At 43.8% G+C, this 20,621-nt stretch overlaps 1 protein-coding gene across 1 annotated transcript in view; it reads right to left on the bottom strand.

Annotated features, from left to right (window-relative positions):
• Positions 1 to 3,016: 3,016 nt before the first annotated feature.
• Positions 3,017 to 20,621, bottom strand: part of reep2 (receptor accessory protein 2) — a 32,894-nt gene continuing 15,289 nt past the window's right edge. Inside the window, exons 3-8 of the mRNA XM_036942716.1 lie at positions 19,036 to 19,112; positions 18,617 to 18,737; positions 18,262 to 18,375; positions 17,846 to 18,032; positions 8,444 to 8,616; positions 3,017 to 7,463 (exon numbers count right to left, since the gene is read on the bottom strand). Coding sequence (XP_036798611.1) covers positions 7,374 to 7,463; positions 8,444 to 8,616; positions 17,846 to 18,032; positions 18,262 to 18,375; positions 18,617 to 18,737; positions 19,036 to 19,112 — 762 coding nt within the window. The 3' untranslated portion in view covers positions 3,017 to 7,373. The remainder of the gene's footprint in view (positions 7,464 to 8,443; positions 8,617 to 17,845; positions 18,033 to 18,261; positions 18,376 to 18,616; positions 18,738 to 19,035; positions 19,113 to 20,621) is intronic.

The raw sequence follows: 20,621 nt of genomic DNA on the forward strand, positions 1-20,621 counted from the left end.
GTAGACCACATATTTGTAGACCACATATTCTAAGTCAGAACCGTCCAGAGTACTGGCGGGCAGGTGCAGGCAGCGATCGGTTGAAGAGCATGCATTTAGTTTTAATTGTATTTAAGAGCAATTGGAGGCCACGGAAGGAGAGTTGTATGGCATTGAAGCTCGTCTGGAGGGTTATTAACAGTGTCCAAAGAAGGGCCAGAAGTATACCGAATGGTGTCGTCTGCATAGAGGTGGACCAGAGACTCACCAGCAGCAAGAGCGACGTCATTGGTGTATACAGAGAAGAGAGTCGGTCCAAGAATTGAACCCTGAGGCACCCCCATAGAGACTGACAGAGGCCCGGACAACAGGCCCTCTGATATGACACACTGAACTCTATCAGAGACTGCTTCAGAGACTGCTTGAATCAGGCCGTCATGGTCAAATTACTGCAAAGAAACCACTACTAAAAGGATACCAATAAGAAGAAGACTTGCTTGGGCCAAGAAACATGAGTAATGGACATTAGACCGGTGGAAATTGGTCCTTTGGTCTGATGAGTCCAACCGCAGTGTCCTTGTGAGATGCAGAGTAGGGGGATGGATGATTACTGCATGTGTGGTTCCCACCGTGAAGCATGGAGGAAGAGATGTGATGGTGCTTTGCTGGTGACACTGTCAGTGATTTATTTAGAATTCAAGGCACACTTAACCAGCATGGCTACCATAGCATTCTGCAGCGATATGACATCCCATCTTGATTTAGCTTAGAGGGAGTATAATTTGTTTTTCAACAGGACATTGACCCAACACACCTCCAGGGTATATAAAGGCTATTTGACCAAGGAAGAGGAGTGTGATGGAGTGCTGCATCAGATGACCTGGCCTCCACAATCACCTAACCTCAACCCAATTGAGATGGTTTGAGAGGAATTGGACTGCAGAGTGAAGGAAAAGCAGCCAACAAGTGCTCAGCATATGTGGGAACTCCCTCAAGACTGTTGGAAAAACATTACAGGTGAAGCTGGTTGAAGAATAACAAGTGTGCAAAGCTGTCAAGGCAAAGGGTGGCTACTTCAAAGAATTTTGGTTACTACATGATTCCATGTGTTATTTATAATTGATAGCTTCACTATTATTTTACAATGTAAAAACTTGAGTAGTTGTGTCCAAACTTTTGACTGGTACTATATTAGAATGGAATTAGCAGATCTTGAGATGGCTAGTCAGTCAGGAGGAGAGGCGTCCTGCACTTCAAACCTTCTCTCCATAGCAAAACTAGCTTAGTTTCTCACTGTCGCTAAGTTACTCACTACTATCCTTGTTTGTTGGTGATTGAATGGCAAAGACGCACCCAAGAAACACCCACATTAAACCCACAGTAATGGTCTCTCCATTTGTTATTAATCAGCACCGGAAGAAACAAACGCGGATTCGTGAGTGCAGTTCACCTTTAATCTTGGAACGCATGACGAGGTAATCTTTAAAGAGGGATGAAAGTAACATTAAACAAGGTGCAATATGCAGAAATCTCCATTTCCTGGTTGCTAAAATAGTTAGTGGGGCAAAAAAGTATTTAGTCAGCCAACAATTGTGCAAGTTCTCCCACTTATAAAGATGAGGCCTGTAATTTTCATCATAGGTACAATTCAACTAGGATTTTTTATGAATTTATTTGCAAATTATGGTGGAAAATAAAAGTATTTGGTCAATAACAAAAGTTTCTCAATAATTTGTTATATACCCTTTGTGGGCAATGACAGAGGTCAAATGTTTTCTGTAAGTCTTCACAAGGTTTTCACACACTGTTGCTGGTATTTTGGCACATTCCTCCATGCAGATCTCCTCTAGAGCAGTGATGTTTTGGGGCTGTTGCTGGGCAACACGGACTTTCAACTCCCTCCAAAGATTTTCTATGGGGTTGAGATCTGGAGACTGGCTAGGCCACTCCAGGACCTTGAAATGCTTCTTACAAAGCCACTCCTTCGTTGCCCGGGCGGTGTGTTTGGGATCATTGTCATGCTGAAAGACCCAGCCACATTTCATCTTCAATGCCCTTGCTGACGGTAGGCTTTGTTACTTTGGTCCCAGCTCTCTGCAGGTCATTCACTAGGTCCCCCCGTGTGGTTCAGGGATTTTTGCTCACTGTTCTTGTGATCGTTTTGACCCCACGGGGTGAGATCTTGCGTGGAGCCCCAGATCGAGGGAAATTATCAGTGGTCTTGTATGTCTTCCATTTCCTAATAAATTGCTCCCACAGTTGATTTCTTCAAACCAAGCTGCTTACCTATTGCAGATTCAGTCTTCCCAGCCTGGTGCAGGTCTACAATTTTGTTTCTGGTGTCCTTTGACAGCTCTTTGGTCTTGGCCATAGTGGAGTTTGGAGTGTGACAGTTTGAGGTTGTGGACAGGTGTCTTTTATACTGATAACAAGTTCAAACCGGTGCCATTAATACAGGTAACGAGTGGAGGACAGAGGAGCCTCTTAAAGAAGTTACATGTCTGAGAGCCAGAAATCTTGCTTGTTTGTAGGTGACCAAATGCTTATTTTCCACCATAATTTGCAAATTCATTTAAAAAAAAAAAAAATCATACAAATGTGATTTTCTGGATTTTTTTTTCTCATTATCTGTCATAGTTGAAGTGTACCTATGAAAATTACAGGCCTCTCATCTTTGTAAGTGGGAGAACTTGCACAATTGGTGGCTGACTAAATAATTTTTTGCCCCACTAACTTAATATTTCAGTTACCATCTAAACTGCTGCGAATTATAACCCAAAATATATTTTCAGCTGGTGTACAAAACTGAAAGTAAAACACATAAAAAATAAACTTAATGGGAAGCATAGAAAAAGCACCCATAGAACCGATCTACCGCTTCGTAGACTTGCTTTCAATGAGTGACAGATCTATAACTCACTCATGAATTTGGTAGTTACCCAAAAGGTTACATACCTTTTTAAATAGAATCACTTTTTTAAATGATCAGTTACAAGTTATTGGCAATAAGGTAAAATAATAGAAAACACAAGATAGATAAGGAGTGTAATATGTTTTCTTTATTAGTAGCAGTTATTGGTACATGACTGTCATCCTTAATTACAGTGGAGTATTGATAATTGGCACAAACAATATTCATATCCAGAATATTCTCACAATGAGACTTCCTGTACACAATAATACTGATTATTGATTACTGATTCCAAAAATAAATATCAAAAAAATGAAACATTAAAATGTCACGTAATGTTGTAATGACAACTAGAAAGCGTTCAATAGGGTGTGCCATCTTCTCTTCAGTGCAAACTGTAGCAAATTAAAACAGAATAGAAAAAAGTACACAATCGAATAGCCTTCGTGGAATATGCAGCCAGCCTGATAGAAAGGGGGGAGCAGACACTGTAAAAGACCGCTTCGGGCTACATGACTTCAAAACACAACATTTTCGGAATACCAGACTGAGAAATTCCCATTCTCTGAGCAAATTTCTACAGGACTGGGACAAGGAAAGCAACTGTTATTGGTCGTTCACTGACCAATTAAAATGCCTCTTCTTGAGACAGAAAAATCAAGAAGAGATTAAAAAAAAACACAAGTAGCACTCTTCACAGCATAAGACTTTACAGAGGGTTTGAGGTGCCTCCTCTTAAGGAAATCCAATATGATTTAATTTTAAAACCCAAAAATACAAATCAAGTCTTAAAAAAAAGAAAAGAAAAACATATGTATTCATGAAGAGTAAGGCAAGCAAACTATTTTATACAATCAGGAAATTACTTTTACATCGTGTGTACATGGAAGTAACTTCAAACACTTCAGTATCTCTAAAACGGTTGGAGTATGTCTCCCACTACTGGTTCAAATCAGTGTCACACTGCATACAGACAGCAGCAACACACAAGTGCAGTAGTCTCATGCTTTCAATTTAGACTCATTAAAACCTGCCCAAAGCAAAAAGGAACCCATAAAGCACACCCAGTCCAAAAATCAACTCCTTACGTTCGAATTAACCCAACACAGTCCTGGATATGAGAGGATCAGATAGGTGTAAGACAAAGCACAACATGGTGGAAACTCTAATCTACAAGGAAGCTAGGTGGTGCTCTTGTCACAGTTTTTTTTATTTTTTTTTTATAGCTAATCCCATGCAATCCTTTGCACTCTACCACAGTATCTAGGGGAGATTGACAAGAGGTGTCTGAGGGTAGGGACAAGGTTAGGGTTAGATTTCAGGCAATAGTTTAAAGGGCATTTGATTAGATGCCCTAAAGAACTCATCCAAAAACCCACCTGTATGCTATGGATGTATACATATTTTTTAAAGAAAAACACTAGCAGGGCACATCGTTTTAACAGTTTTAGACACTATTGGAAGATCATTTATCCACAGTATCCTTACATCTCTCTAACAGGGTAAGCCAGTTTCCACCATGTTTGAGGTGGCTACTGTCAGATGACGAGGTTAATGCTAGTTTAGCTGCCCTCTTTCAGAGAAACAACGATATGGTCGAGACCCTGGATTAACAGACATCTGGGCCCCGTGTCCTTAAAGCGCCTCAGCGTGGGAGTGCTGATCTAGGCCCTTCAGATTTGATTCCTTGATATGATTACACAGACAGGTAGGGTCCCGATCCTAGATCGGCACTCCTAATTGGAGACGCATCGTGGATACAGGCCCAGAAGTAGAGATATGTCATGCATAACTAACCTATTCGGGAATATAAGTAGTGTGTGACATTAGTCATATAGGCTACAATAGTTGACAACACCTAGTGTGACAATTTAGGACTATGATAGTAGTTGATCCCTCAGATATTTCACCAGTCAGACTGGGGTGCTCACCCAGGTAAGAGCCAGACAGCCTGAAGGTCTTCCTAATAGGGCACAACACCACCCTGACGCCGCTAACGGCAAAATGTCCACACGTCCTGTGTGTCCGCCCAACTTAGAGTATCCAAAAATAACCCTAAAGCACAAGTCTAACACAATTCAATTCAAATGTTTGGTTGTCAGACACAGGAGAGTACAGTATAGCTAGGCTAAGCGCTGGAGTGTAAGACATTGATGTTATTGATGGTTATAATATTATGATGATTATGCTTATTGGTTCTGTGGTTGCCATGGCATCATAACATAGCCTAGGCAAAGAGCTCTAAATTTTTGTATTTATTTTGTGGGTTTTGACTGCTCTATATCCTGTGGTCTTGACTCTCAGAGTTGCAGGATTGTGATGAAAAGTCCATCTTTTGGCTTGATAGCTAGCGGTTTGTCTGGATTCAAAATAATCCGTTTTTTTGTTTAATCCGTTTGGAAGGATTACAGCAAGAACTGCATTCTGTCGCCAGAGGAAATTCAGGGACCGTTCAGGGACCGTTCAGGGACCGTTCAGGGACCGTTCAGGGAATGCTCCTAACCACTGTCAAGATGTAGTGGCTTTTCAGCAGCTGTGGCCTCACCCAGGTGGGCGCTACATTCCTGACTCCAATCGAGTGACTGACCATTCAGAAAAACAGGTGGTGCACTGTTGTAGAGCTCTGGGCCCGTTTTTTTCCGGACTCTTCGTTTCTCCTTGGCTGTCCCGTCGATGCCCTCTCCTGTGAACCTACAATGACTTTCCAGCTCAAATTGCCTCAACTTCATCCCAAAAACAGCAGATTTTCAATCTCCATCATTTCAATGTTTCACTTTTTGTGTGCTTTGAAAAGCACTAAACAAATGTAAAAAAATAAAAATAAAACTTTTAACCCAAGTATGCTAGGTCTACTGTGTAGCAGAGGCCTACTATGTACTGTCTGTACATTTGAGTCATTTAATAGGACCATTAACGTCGTCATCCTCAATGATTTTAAACGCATTATCAACATGTTGTAAATGAGTTTTAAATGAATCAAATAAATGTTTGTGATTATAAGTGGTCATAGAATGCTAAATGTCATTCTGGCTCTATGCAGTTGGGTCAACAGAGAGGAGGGGGGGAAACAGAAGTGTGGTCACGTTCCAAAAATATAAACACGCATACACCAATGCAGAGACACAACACGCACAAAAAAGGTAATGACGCCTGAATCTGTGGGTCTTTCTGCTGGACTTTCTGTTCTGCACCGAGTGAGGATTGGTGGAGTTGTTCAGAGGGAGAACACACACACACCGCTCTGTTCATCGCTTTGCCTGCACGTGACCAAGTGTTTATCAGTCTCGATGGGCACTACTGCTCCACAACAGCAGAGTGAATGATATGAGAAACCTTGGCATGAGCTTAACACAGTTAAAGATCTAAGTGCTCCCAAAATGTCCTCCGCTTTCCAGAGATGACAAGACCGCCTCCATGTACAGACAGACTTCCCAAAGGGGATAGGAGCATGGCCCTATAGACTTCCACAGACAGCGGTGAGACTGATCTCTGTAGTAAGGACATGTTGAACAGAGCTAGTCTGTCCGGTCCACAACTCTTTTGCACCCCTCCCTCTCTCTCTCTCTCTTCCCTGGCCTCCCTGCTCTCTCCTCTCTTCCCTGGCCTCCCTGCTCTCTCCTCCAGACATGCCTAGTCCGCTATAGTACTTTCCTCTACATGGCAGCCTCAAACTACCTTCCAATAGAGAGTAGATAACATACTGATTGGAATGCTGCCCTTAAAACACTGATCTAAGGCCAGTTTAGCATTGGGTAACATAAGGACTCAGGCAGCTTAAGCTGATCCTGAGAAAGAATGCGTATCCAATAATCCAGCAGGAATCTCCTGGCAAGACGCAAAAGCCCTCGCACAGTGAGTGAGTTGAAGAGCCAGGGTGGATGCCCTATGCTCCTAAAGGGCCCAAGAGGATTAAGTCAAGTCAATCCAGTGTGAGGCCTTGGATAGACAACACAGAGAAGGCTGTAAACAGTACAGGAGGAAGGAAGCAACACATTTTCAGTTCAGTTAACAGGCCTTAGTTAATTACCTTACAGGCCACTGCCATTACCTCAAACAAAACATGCACTTACATACACTGATGTCAATGACTATACAACTTCAAATGTAAGCAGCAGGTTAAATAAAAAGTGCTGTTGACATGAAGCTGGCCATACATATATTAGAACTAAACCTGTGAGTTGAAATGAAGCTGGGCATACATATATTAGAACTAAACCTGTGAGTTGAAATGAAGCTGGGCATACATATATTAGAACTAAACCTGTGAGTTGAAATGAAGCTGGGCATATATAGTAGAACGAAACCTGTGAGTTGAAATGAAGCTGGGCATATATAATAGAACGAAACCTGTGAGTTGCGCTTAACTGGCAAGAGTGACTGTCCAGAGGTCCTTGGCTGTGTCTGTGTCTGTGTCTGTGTGTGTGTGTGTGTGTGTGTGTAGTAGCGTACAGTAGGGTGTAGATCGGGACAGTAGATTCAGGTATCATTGTGACTCGCCGTTGTTGCTGGCTATAGCTGTAGTGGCAGTCTTCTTCTTTGGCATCTTTTTCACCGTCTTAGTAGTAGTAGTCGTCTAACAGGAGGGAAGAGAGGCAAGGAGTTTACAGAAGAGAAAATTAGAATAAAGAAATGACAGAGCTCAAAAAAAAAAAAAAAAAAAAGTAGGTATTCAGAGAACTTGGACAAGGGCACAAGAGCCGTCTAACTCCACATTTTCAAAGTGAAAGAAAGTTAAAGATTTGCCAAATCCACCCCCCCTGGAGTTAATAGTTGGTGGAAGCACCTTTGGAAGCAATTACAGCTGTGAATCATTTATAACATTTTTACCAACTTTGCTCATGCTCAGTAAATTTGGTTGGGGATTATTGTTGGACAGCGACATCACATTTATTTCAGCACCCAAAGAATAGCTCGAAATGAAACAGAACAATGTCGTGTGTAATTGCGGGCTATTCTTCAGGTGCTGAAATCTCTAGTTTTTGAAACTTCATTTTGTGTGACGTCGACGCTCCAGTATGTCCACATTAGTCGCTGATAAATGCCATCGTAAATCGTGGAGGTGAATAATATATATATATTTTTAATTTAAGAGTAGAGTAGGATGAGGTTTCCCCTTAAGGCAAGTTTAGCATTTCCCTCCACTAAGATTAAAGACTCAGCTGATCGTAGAACTGTGTCCAGGGCAGCTTCTACACAGCTGCCGGAGAAGGCGAGAGCGAGGAGCCGATATTCATCCATGATAATATTTCTATTGGAGGATTATACAGTTATACTGTGGGTGACCCTGTGATTTGCACACACTTAAACACAGTTAAGAGCGGGGCGAGACTGAATTGGCTTCATCCTTCACTGAGGGTTGCGCTGTGACTCCTTAAAAAACAGAGTGGTATGTGCAATTTTCCTTTTTGATTTCCACATTTACACACTCAATACAGGCACGCACAGCCAGTGCACTTAAAACCATCACTTTTCTGACTCACCTCAGTGCAGAAGAAGCAGTCACTCAGTCAGAAATAATGCATAAGCCCCAATCCACTGTGTGTGATCCCCTACCTCTGTCTTGGCAGCGGCAGGTTTTTTGGTTGCCCTGATGCTGGCCGTGCGTTTCACGGGGGCCTTCTCTACGACGTCCTCGTCAGAATGCTCCGTGGTGATGCTCCTGGTGTCTGATTGGTCCGAGCTGTGCTGCGATGATTCGTCAAGATGAGGAACCATGGAGGAGCGAGCTGTGGGATTGGACAGAGGGATTGTGGACTGTCATGAGTGAAAATCATAATCATCATCATCACATTCCCTCTAGTGTGCCAGGGGTGTATTCATTAGTTGCACGCAGTAGCAAAATGTTTTGCAACGGAAACCGTTTACACCAAACAGAAAACGTTTTGCAATGAAAACAAGTTCAGGTAGGTCCCTCCCAGTTTCATGCTGTTTGCTTCATGGAGAATACATGGCAGGTTTCTAGGCTCTATCAGACATGTGGTTGGTGAATGAGACGAGAGTACATGCCTATAGCCACTAACAGGAGCTCACACGTTAAACCCTCCAGTTTTGGTTACGGACATATTCAATCTCTCCCTATCTCAGTCTGCTGTCCCCACTTGTGTCAAGATGTCCACCATTGATCCTACCCAATAAAGCAAAGGTTACTGAACTAAATGACTATGGCACCGTAGCACTCGCTTCTGTCATCATGAAGTGCTTTGAGAGGCTAGTTAAGGATCATATCACCTCTACCTTACCTGACACCCTAGAACCACTTCAATTTGCATACCACGCCAATAGATCCACAGACCATCTGTATGCTGCCCTATCCCATCTGGACAAGAAGAGTACCTATGTAAGAATGCTGTTCATTGACTACAGCTCAGCATTCAACACCATAGTACCCTCCAAGTGCATCATTAAGCTCGGGGCCCTGGGTCTGAACCCCGCCCTATGCAACTGGGTCCTGGACTTCCTGACTGGTAGAAAACAACACCACTTCACTGACCCTCAACACAGGAGCCCCACAAGAGTGCATGCTCAGACCCCTCCCTGTACTCCCTGTTCACCCATGAATGCGTGGCCATGCACACCGCCAACTCAATCAAGTTTGCAGACGACAACAGTAGTAGGCCTGTTTACCAACAATGACAAGAGCCTACAGGGAGAAGGTGAGGACCCTAGAGTGGTGGTGCCAGAATAATAACCCTCTCCCTCAACATCACCAAAACGAAGGAGCTGATCGTGGACTTCAGGAAACAGCAGAGCACGCCCATATCCATGTCAACGGGACCACAGTGGAGAAGGTGAAAAGCTTCAAGTTCCACGGCGTACACATCACTGACAATTTGAAAATGGTCCACCCACACAGACATGTGTGTGGAAGGCGGAACCACCTCAGTAGGCTGAAGAAATTCAGCTTGTCCCCTAAGACCCTCAAACTTTTACAGATACACAATTGAGCGCATCCTGGTATGGCAACTGCAACGCATGCAACCGCAGGGCTCTCCAGAGGGTGGTGCGGTCTGCACAACGCATCACCGGGGGCAAACTACCTGCCCTCCAGGACACCTACAGCACCCGATGTCACAGGAAGGCCAAAAAGATCCTCAAGGACATCAACCACCCGGGCCACTGCCTGTTCACCCCGTTATCATCCAGAAGGCGAGGTCAGTACAGGTGCATCAAAGCTGGGACCAAGAGACTGAAAAACAGCTTCTATCTCAAGGCCATCAGACTGTTAAATAGCCGTGACGAGCCGGCTACCACCCGGTTACTCAATCCTGCACCTTAGAGCCTGCTGCCCTATATACATAGACATAAATTCACTGGTCACTTTAATAAATGGTGCACTAACCACTTCATTAATGTGTACATACTGCTTTACTCATTTCATATGTATAGTGGCAAGTAAAAGTATGTGAACCCTTTGAATTACCTGGATTTCTGCATAAATTGTATCTTCATCTAAGTCACAACAATAGACAGTGTGCTTAAACTAATAACACACACGTAGTATTTTTCTTGTCTATTTTGAATACCTAATTTAAACAACCACAGTGTAGGTTGGAAAAGGTATGTTAACCCCCTAGGCTAATTACTTCTCCAAAAGCTAATTGGAGTCAGGAGTTAACTAACCTGAAGTCTAATCACTGAGACGAGATTGGAGATTTGTTTAGAGTTGCCCTGCCCCATTAAAAATCCTCACAAAATTTGAGTTTGCTATTCACAAGAAGCATTGCCTGATATGAACCATACCTCAAACAAAAGAGATCTCAGAATATTAAGAAAGGTTGCCTTGCATAAAGCTGGAAAGGATGACAAAAGTATCTCTAAAAGTCAGTCCACGGTAAGACAAATTGTCTATAAACAGACATTTCAGTACTGTTGCTACTCTCCCTGGGAGAGGCCGTCCTACAGAATGCTCAATGGGATTAAGAAAAATCCAAGTGTCAGATTTGACAGAAATCTCTGGAAGATGCTAACATCCCTGTTGACAAGTCTACAAAACGTACACCACGGAAGAAGCCACTGCTGTCCAAAAAAACAACATTGCTGAACATCTGAAATTTGCAAAAGTGCACCTGGATGTTCTACAGCGCTACTGGCAAAATATTCTGTGGACAAATTAAACTAAAGTCCTGTTTGTAGTGTTGCACATTTTGGGGGAATATTCAGGTGTATACTTTGTGGGAATTCACATTAACACCATTTAAAATGTATGTTTTTTGCATTGGATAGATTTACCATATATAGAGACAGAAACAAACCTTTATCCTTATCATGAGTAGACAATTGCAAATGATTAAATCCTTCCAATAGAAAATGTTTAGTTACGAATTGAACTTTAATTGAGTTGACTCTTCACATGGGATGATTTCACTGAACAAAATAAAATATGAAATGATCCATCTCCCAAAAACATTTAACATACATCTGTAAAATGATCTAGAAACTAAAGCTTTGGTGGTCTTCCTCTCAGGCATTCATGTATTCTCCCTGGACCTCCTCATTGGCCACCTCTTGAACATCCGACTGAGGCTTCATCTTCAATGTCCCTTTCCAACCTTGATGATGGTTCGTTGTCAGGCTCAAAAAGCCTCAAATTTGCCCAGATGGCCATCAATTTTTCAACCCTTGTATTGGTCAGCCTGTTGCGTGGTTTGGTGTGTGTTCCCAAACAAGGTGGCTGATGTTGGTGGGATTTGGAGGATGATGGAGGCAACAGGGGAACGAGCCTCAGATCAACAAAGTCCCTTTCACCAGGTGGATGATGAGATATGTTGGCATGACTGCCATATTGCATCTCCATCCCAAAGCCCTTGCTTGGAAGTTTACTTCACCAGACTGCCAAGAACCTTGCCCTCAACCAGGCCAAGGTGGCGCGAGACAGTAGTGATGACATCATAGGCCTTGTTGATCTCTACACCAGACAGGATACTCGTGCCAGTATACTTGGGGTCCAACATGTACGCTGAGGTGTGTATGGGCATTAGGCATAAGTCTTCATGCTTTTTGATGTATTTCAGAACTGCAGTTTCCTCTGCTTGGAGCAACAGTGAAGTGGGCAGGGCAGTATGGATTTATTCTCTTACATCTGCAATCTGTCTCTGAATATCAGACAGGATGTCATTCTCTCCCTCAATCTGTGCAATGGCTACTGCTATAGGTAAGTAGCATGAGTTTCAGGCTGCTTCCCACCCTCTCCCTAAATACATCATCCAGAAGGATCCTCTTGATGGGGCTGTCCATGATATGGCCATTTCTTGGAGCAACTCCTTCCCCTCCAGGAGACTGTCAAACATGACAACCCCAAAGGTGGTGTTGAGAGGAAGGCAGACATTTTCCGTATCCAACCTAGTGTTTTTTTGTTAGTTTATTTGCATTGTTTGTGACGTTTTTTTTTTTAAACGTATTTTGTATATAATGTTGCCGCTACCGTCTCTTATGATCGAACTTCTAGACATCAGGTCTGCGATTACTCACCACGGGCTAGCAGAATCCTTTTTTTCCCCTTTCACGACTGACGAGCCCGACGTGAAGGATATACTGCTTTCTCGGGAACGGGCCCAGATCCCCGCGATTTGCGTGTAGAGGATGTGGAGAAAAAGGGGTCAAAAGGCAGACTGCCTTCTGAGAATTCGTAGGCGATCGAATAAACTCCCACTTCCCTCCATTCTGCTAGCAAATGTGCAATATTTGGAGAATAAAATCGACGAGCTACCCGGAAGATTAAACTACCAACAGGACACTAAAAACTATCTTATGGACACTCATAACTATCTTATGCTTCAAAGAGTCGTGGCTGAACGATGACACTCAACATACAGCTGGCTGGTTACATGCTACATCGGGAGGATAGAACAGCGACATCTGGTAAGACAAGGGGCGGCGGACTATGTATTTTTGTAAATAACAGCTGGTGCACAATATCTAAGGGAGTCTTGAGATATTGCTCACCTGAGGTCGAGTATCTCATGATAAGCTGTAGACCACACTATCTACCAAGAAAGTTTGCATCTGTATTTTTCGTAGCCGTTTACATAGCGCCAGCCTGACTGTGGTGGTAAGACAGCATTGAATGAGTTATATTCCGCCATAAGCAAATGAGAAAACACTCACCCAGAGGCGGCACTCCTAGTAGCAGGGGACTTTAATGTAGGGAAAATTAAATCAGTTTTACCAAATTTCTATCAGCATATTAAAATGTTCAACCAGAAGAGAAGAAAAAAAAGAAAAAAAAACACTCGGGACCACCAATACTCCACACACAGAGGCATACAAAGCTCTACCTCGCACTCCATTTGGCAAAAATTAAAGCAGGAAGCACCAGTGACTAAGAGCAATAAAAAAAAGTGGTCAGATGAAGCAGACGCTAAGCTTCAGGACTGTTTTGTTAGCACAGACTGGAATATGTTCCAAAATTCCTCCGATGGCATTGAGGAGTACACCACATCAGTCACTGGCTTCATCAAAAAGTGCATCGATGACGTCGTCCCCACAGTGACCGTACGTACATACCCCAACCAGAAGCCATGGATTACAGGCAACATCCACACTGAGCTAAAGGCTAGAGCTGCCGCTTTCAAGGAGCGGGATTTGAACCTGGAAGCTTATAAGAAATCCCGCTATGCCCTCCGACGAACCATCAAACAGGCAAAGCATCAATACAGGACCAAGATCGAATCGTACAACACCAGCTCTGACGCTCGTCAGATATGGCAGGGCTTGCAAACCATTACAGCCTTTAAAGGGAAGCAAAGCCGAGAGCTGCCCAGTGACACGACATCAGATGAGCTAAACTACTTCTATACTCACGTCGAGGCAAATAACACTCAAACATGCATGAGAGTACCAGCTGTTCCAGACAACTGTGTGATCACGCTCTCCGCAGCTGATGGAAGACCTTCAAACAGGTCAACATTCACAAGGCCGCATGGCCAGACGGGTTACCAGGACGTGTCTTCACTGACATTTTCAACCACTCCCTATCCGAGTCTGTAATACCAACATGTTTCAAGCAGACCACCATAGTTCCTGTGCCCAAGATCCCTAAGGTAAACTGCCTAAATGACGAACGACCTGTAGCACTCACGTCTGTAGTCATGAAATGCTTTGAAAGGCTGGTCATGGCTCACATCAACACTATTATCCCAGAAACCCTAGACCCACTCCAATTTGCATACCGCCCCAACAGATGATCCAATCTCTATTGCACTCCACACTGCCCTCTCCCACCTTGACATTTCCACACCATATTGATGAGCTTTGAGGGCACTAAGGATCAAATGGATCCTTACTGGATCAAACTGGATCCTGACAGGCCGCCCCCAGGTGCTAAGGGTAGGTAACACATCCAACACGCTGATCCTCAACACTGGAGCCCCTCAGGGGTGTGTGCTCAGTCCCCTCCTGCACTCCCTGTTCACTCATGACTGCACGGCCAGGCACGACCCCAACACCATCATTAAGTTTGCAGATGACACAAGTGGTAGGCCTGATCACCGACAACGACGAGACAGCCTATAGGGAGGAGGTCAGGGACCTGGCCGTGTGGTGCCAGGACAACCTCTCCCTCAACGTGATCAAGACAAAGGAGATGATTGTGGACTACAGGAAAAAAAGGACCGAGCACGCCCCCATTCTCATTGACGAGGCTGCAGTGGAGCAGGTTGAGAGCTTCAAGTTCCTTGGTGTCCACATCACCAACACACTAACATGGTCCAAGCACACCAAGACAGTCATGCCCTCATGACAAAACCTATTCCCCCTCAGGAGACTGAAAAGATTTGGCATGGGTCCTCAGATCCTCAAAAGGTTCTACAGCTGCACCATTGAGAGCATCCTGACTGGTTGCATCACCACCTGGTATGGCAACAGCTCGGCCTCTGACTGCAAGGCACTACAGAGGGTAGTGCGAACGGCCCAGTATATCAATGGGGCCAAGCTTCCTGCCACCTAGGACCTCTATACCAGGCGGTGACAGAGGAAGGCCCTAAGAATTGTCAAAGACTCCAACCACCCTAGTCATAGACTGTTCTCTCTGCTACCACATGGCAAGCAGTACTGGTTTGCCAAGTCTAGGTCCAAGAGGCTTCTCAACAGCTTCTACCCCCAAGCCTTAAGACTCCTGAACATCTAATAAAATGGCTACCCAGAATATTTATTCACTTGAACTCTGCATCCTGCAAATGGAGTAGATAAAGCATGTCTGGTTGAAGGGGTGTTTGCTGGGCGAAGAACATTCAGAAATCTCTTCCAATACACATTGCCTGTGAGCATCAGATGTGAACCAGTTTGTATACACAGCTCGAGCAAGACATTCATCAGCATTTCCCTGACTACATTACTCCATTGAGTTAAAAAAAAACTGATTCCAGGAGGGCCATGAGCTGTTGCAATCGATGAGGTGTCGGATTCATCATTTTTACCTCGAATAGAAGTAGAAGGACTTTTGTCAGAGGTTGCTTGTTGTAAGCACGGAGGGAACTTTATGCACTTGGCCAGATGATTCTGCATCTTTGATGCATTCTTCACATAGGATTTGGCACAGTATTTGCAAGTGTACATAGCTTTTCCTTCTACATTAGCTGCAGTGAAATTTCTCCACAAATCAGATAGTGCCCGTGGCATTTTCCTGTAAAGATTAGGAAAACAATGAGTAAAAAAAATAATAAATACAATTTCATGTACAGATTAAACAACTCTTTTGTAAGATAAATGTTTTAAAATGAAACATATGGAAACAGGTGAATTAACACTCCTCAGTTAGCAGGCTCAAGCGAGCTAAAACTCACATGGTAGCAAAAACTAACTAGCAGAAATGATTTTAACACTTTGCTGTAGGCTACTATTTACTAGTTAAAAAAATATATAATTGTCGCAAAATATTTTCACCCCACCCAGTATTGTAATCATAACTTACCAGAAAGCATGTATTCCTTGACTCACAGTGTAGTAGTGTGGGCTCAATAGCATCTTATTAGTGTGTAAGATCTTGAGAATCAGCTGTACATGTGATGGAAGATTGCACTGTGCATGCAGAGGGTTGCAATTCCATTGAATTGGGGATAGTTTAACCAAAATATGCCACAAGACCTAGAATTGTCTTGTGTATCCCACAAAAAATGTCACTCTTATAAGCTAACTTTTTTTTGATGAATTTAAGCAAAATTCCCCAAATTCCCAGGCTTAACTTCCAAATGGAAAATTTCCAGAAAAATTCAGGCTATTTCCCGACCCTTTGCAAGCCTAGTTGTTTGTAAGGAACACAAAACACTGTGTGGAGAACAAAAAGGCACAGCACACCAACATCAAAACCTCATCCCAACTGTAAACTTTGGTGGAGAGAGCATCATGGTTTGGGGCTGCTTTGCTGCCTCAGCGCCTGGACAGCTTGCCATCATCGACGGAAAAATCAATTCCCAATTTATTCCCAGTTTATCAAGATATTTTGCAGGAGAATGTAAGGCTATCTGTCCGGCAATCGGAGCTCAACAGAAGTATGGTGACGCAACAGGACAACGACCCAAAAGACAGAAGTAAAAACAACATGGCTTGAACAGAAGAAAATACACCTTCTAGAGTGGCCCAGTCAGTCCTGACCTCAACCCAATTGAGCTGCTGTGGCATGACCTCAAGAGAGCGGTTCACACCAGACATCCTAAGAATATTGTGGACTTCAACAGTTTTGTAAAGTGGAATGGTCCAAAATTCCTCCTGACAGTTGTGCAGGTCTGATCTGTAACTACAGAAAATGTTTGGTTGAGGTTATTGCTGCCAAAGGAGGGTCAACCTGTTATTAAATCCAAGGGTTCACATACTTTCACCACCCTCCAAGTGTGAATGTTTACATAGTGTTCAATAAAGACATGAACAATTATAGTTGTGTGTTATTAGTTTAAGCAGACTAAGTGTCTATTGTGACTTGGATGAAGATCAGATAATATTTTATGACCAATTTATTCAGAAATCCAGGTAATTCTAAAAGGTTAATACTTTTTCTTCCCACTGTATTCTATTCAATGTCACTTCGATATTGCTCGTCCTAATATTTCCATTATTTTACTTTTAGATGTGTGTATTGTTAGACATTACTGCACTGTTGGAGCTTGGAACACAAGCATTGTGCCACACCCGCAATAACATCTGCTAAATGTGTATGTGACCAATAAAATTTGATTATATATTTTTTGATGTTACCGTTTCCTGTTCTGTCTCTTTTACATGGTCCGTCTCGTCGCTACACTAGTTCTCTTCTTTCCTGGCTTTCATGCCATACTGCCCATGAACTAGATTTATTCCCTTTCTCCATGCTCACTATCCTTTTCTCCCTCAGTGTTTCCCCCTGTATTCACAAACTGCCAGCCCCACAGAGACAGAGCTGTGCAGTCAGACACAAAGACGCCCCACTGACATCACATGCTATCTCCTCCCCTTCTGGAGTGTTTCCTCCCTGGCATCCTGCAGGTTTTTTTGTGTGTGTGATTTTTTACAAATGTTTAAATCACATGACTTCACCACCTCCCTCCCTGTACCGATAAGAGCTGTTCGACAACAGGCACAGAGTACAGACAGACAAGTCAACGTACTGTAATACTATGACTAAAATGGCTGTCATTTCTCGACAACCTTTTTGACCACTGATCTGACAGGGGTGATCAGTTCCACATACCCCAATATTCACAGTGATCTGTACGCATGCATTATATACTCTGCCGTATGGAAGAAGGAAGAGGACTGGCCACCCCACATAGCCTGGTTCCTCTCTAGGTTTCTTCCTAGGCTCTGTCCTTTCTAGGGAGTTTTTCCTAGCCACCGTGCGCTGCTACACCTGCATTGCTTGCTGTTCGGGATTTTAGGCTGGGTTTCTATACAGCACTTTGAGATATCAGCTGATCTAAGAAGGGCTATATAAATACATTTGATTTGATGGCGCAAGCCAGCATGTGTGAGAGTGTGTGTGTTACCCACTCTGGCGTGTGGCTTTGGCGCGGGGCAGTGTGTTAGATAGCGTACTACTTCCAGTAACTGTGTCGTCCATGGCGTCTCTTCTTATGCGCGGGTCAGAGGAACGCAGGCCCAGCTCCTCCCCATCGTTGATCAGAGTCAGGTCCTGCATGCTGAAACTACGCAGCTTCTCCGACAGCACACCCTGGCCCTGCACAGCACACACATAGCTCAAACACTGCAGACGCCCTACAGCATTCCAGTGCTAAGGCACATGAAGTGAGCATACAGTAAGAGCACACACACACACCTCAAAACGCCTTGGGGTGACAAACACACAGGATGGCATATGCACATTGTAAGTTTCGTCCTCTATCGCACACGGAAACACCATGTACACACAGACACACCCCCCGGTCGGGGCCCGGCGCCTTGCTTACCTTGCTAGCTGCGGTGACGGCGGCTGTAGCAGCCAAGTTCAGCCCCCTCTTTCCAAACCTCATCATAGTCTCATAACTACGGTCTTTGGCCTGGGTGATGTACTCGTCTATTTCCTACAGGACAGAAGAGATGAGGGAAACATTTTAATTAAAAAAAGAACAGGAGAGAAACAGGAATAGAAAGCAAAAGCGGGTGACAGTCACGGAAAACAAAGAGGAGACAAAGAAAGATGAGTCAGAGCATCTAACCAGTAGAGAATTGACAGGCAGACACAGCTGGATTTTATTGTGACCTCTAACCCTCTCATTGTCGGACAGGGTTCGAGTGCATGGTTAATTAAGAGTTACACATTACCTTCTCCTTGTTGGACAAGGTGGGGTGGACGAACTTGCGGTAGAGCACGCTGGAGCCCTTAGTGTACGGAGACAGGAGCCAGATCACAAAGGCTATCTTCAACTCAAAGTAGAAAGGAAACCTGCATGGACCACCACACCAGATACTTAACAGGCAGGAAAGGAGAATGAGCTAGGCCTCATTCAGAGACCAAAGGGTGTACCAAGCATTTGCTCTGATATCTTGGTACTTTTCAGAAGGCAATAGCCTACCTACACCATGACAAATGTAAACAAACCGAAGTTGATTTAAATATAGCAATCCTAGTGAGCACATCTTTTCAACCATGAATATGTATTGTCTAAGTATTTTGATCCACGGGACTAGTGTTGTATAGTGGCTGTAAGGGCACTGGTCAGAGATGACCCACCAGGACTCACCAGGACATGAACAAGTCAGTGAGGGTCTCCACTGTGGTGAATAACGCAAACACTATCCAGTACATCATCCATTTCACCTGGACACACAAACGACGGAGAGAGCGTCACAAATATAGCACATGAAAGCATAGTCTACAGTAAGCTGCCGTAAGAATGTGACAAGACACACGTAGAGCATTCACTGTCTCCCGCACACACACAAGCATGCACGTTACAGCCCTTATAGACCGAATCAGTATGCATGGTCTATCACTGCCAAAGGATGGGCATTGAAATAAATCCAGTCAGTGGGTGGAGAGTGTACCATCAATTATTGCAATATAAATAGCAAGATGGTATGGATGAATCCTAAAAGACACACTGACCAAGTGCAAACAAGTTAATACAGTGCCCTTCAGAACATATTCAGACCCCTTTCCCCCATTTTGATACGTTACAGCCTTATTCTAAATACGGATTATATTAATGTTTTTCCCTCAATCTACACACAATACTCCATAATAACAGTGAAAACAGGTTTAGAAATGGTTTGCAAATGTATTATTATTATTTTTTTAAAACACATTTACATAAGTATTCAGACCCTTTGCCATAAGACTCAAAATTGAGCTCGGGCGCATCCTGTTTCCATTTATCATCGGAGTCCATTTGTGGTAAATTCAATTGATTGGACATGACTTGGAAAGGCACAAACACCTGTCTATATAAGGTCCCACAGATGACAGTGCATGTGAGAGCAGAAATCAAGCCATGAGGTCAAAGTAATTGTCCATAGAGATCAGAGACAGGATTGTGTCGAGGCACAGATCTGGGGAAGGGTACCAAAACATTTCTGCAGCATTAAAGGACCCCAAGAACACAGTGGCCTCCATCATTCTTAAATGGGAGAAGTTTGGAACCACCAAGACTCTTTGTAGAGCTGGCAGCCCGACCAAAATGAGCAATCAGAGGAGAAGGGCCTTGGTCAGAGAGGTGACCAAGAACCCGATGGTCACTCTGACAGAGTTCCTCTATGGAGACGGGAGAAACTTCCAGAAGGACAACCATCTCTGCAGCACTCTACCAATCAGGCCGTTATGGTAGAGTGGCCAGACAGAAGCCACTCTTCAGTAAAACTGCACATGACAGCCAGGTTGGAGTTTGCCAAAAGGCACCTAAAGGACTCTCAGAACATGAGAACCAAGACTCTGGTCTGACGAAACCATGATTGAACTCTTTGGCCTGGATGCCAAGAGACACCAATAACGGACTGGCCATCTGGAGCACCGAGAGTTTTCCCGGTGAGCCGCTTAACAATTGGGGCCGATGCAACGCAAAATGTAAATAACCCCAGCCCCCGCTTAAATAAAAATAACCAAGTGCTGTGTGTCTGACTGGCCCAGGCGAGTGGGCTGCCGGGTATTGGTTGGGTATTACATCTGTCGGCCTCTCTCCCCCAGCCAATTACTTTTGGTCCAGTCCATTCTAACTTTACCTGGGCCCCGCCCCTTTCCCATCTCTGTTAAGTGGTGACATTTGGATAAATAGTGGAGCAAGATGGACGAACAAAAAGAAAAGAAACGTAAAAAAGGTGGTGCTGAAAAGCA

The sequence above is a fragment of the Oncorhynchus mykiss genome, chromosome 14 (genome assembly GCF_013265735.2).
Source record: "Oncorhynchus mykiss isolate Arlee chromosome 14, USDA_OmykA_1.1, whole genome shotgun sequence".
In the NCBI taxonomy this organism is placed as follows: domain Eukaryota; kingdom Metazoa; phylum Chordata; class Actinopteri; order Salmoniformes; family Salmonidae; genus Oncorhynchus; species Oncorhynchus mykiss.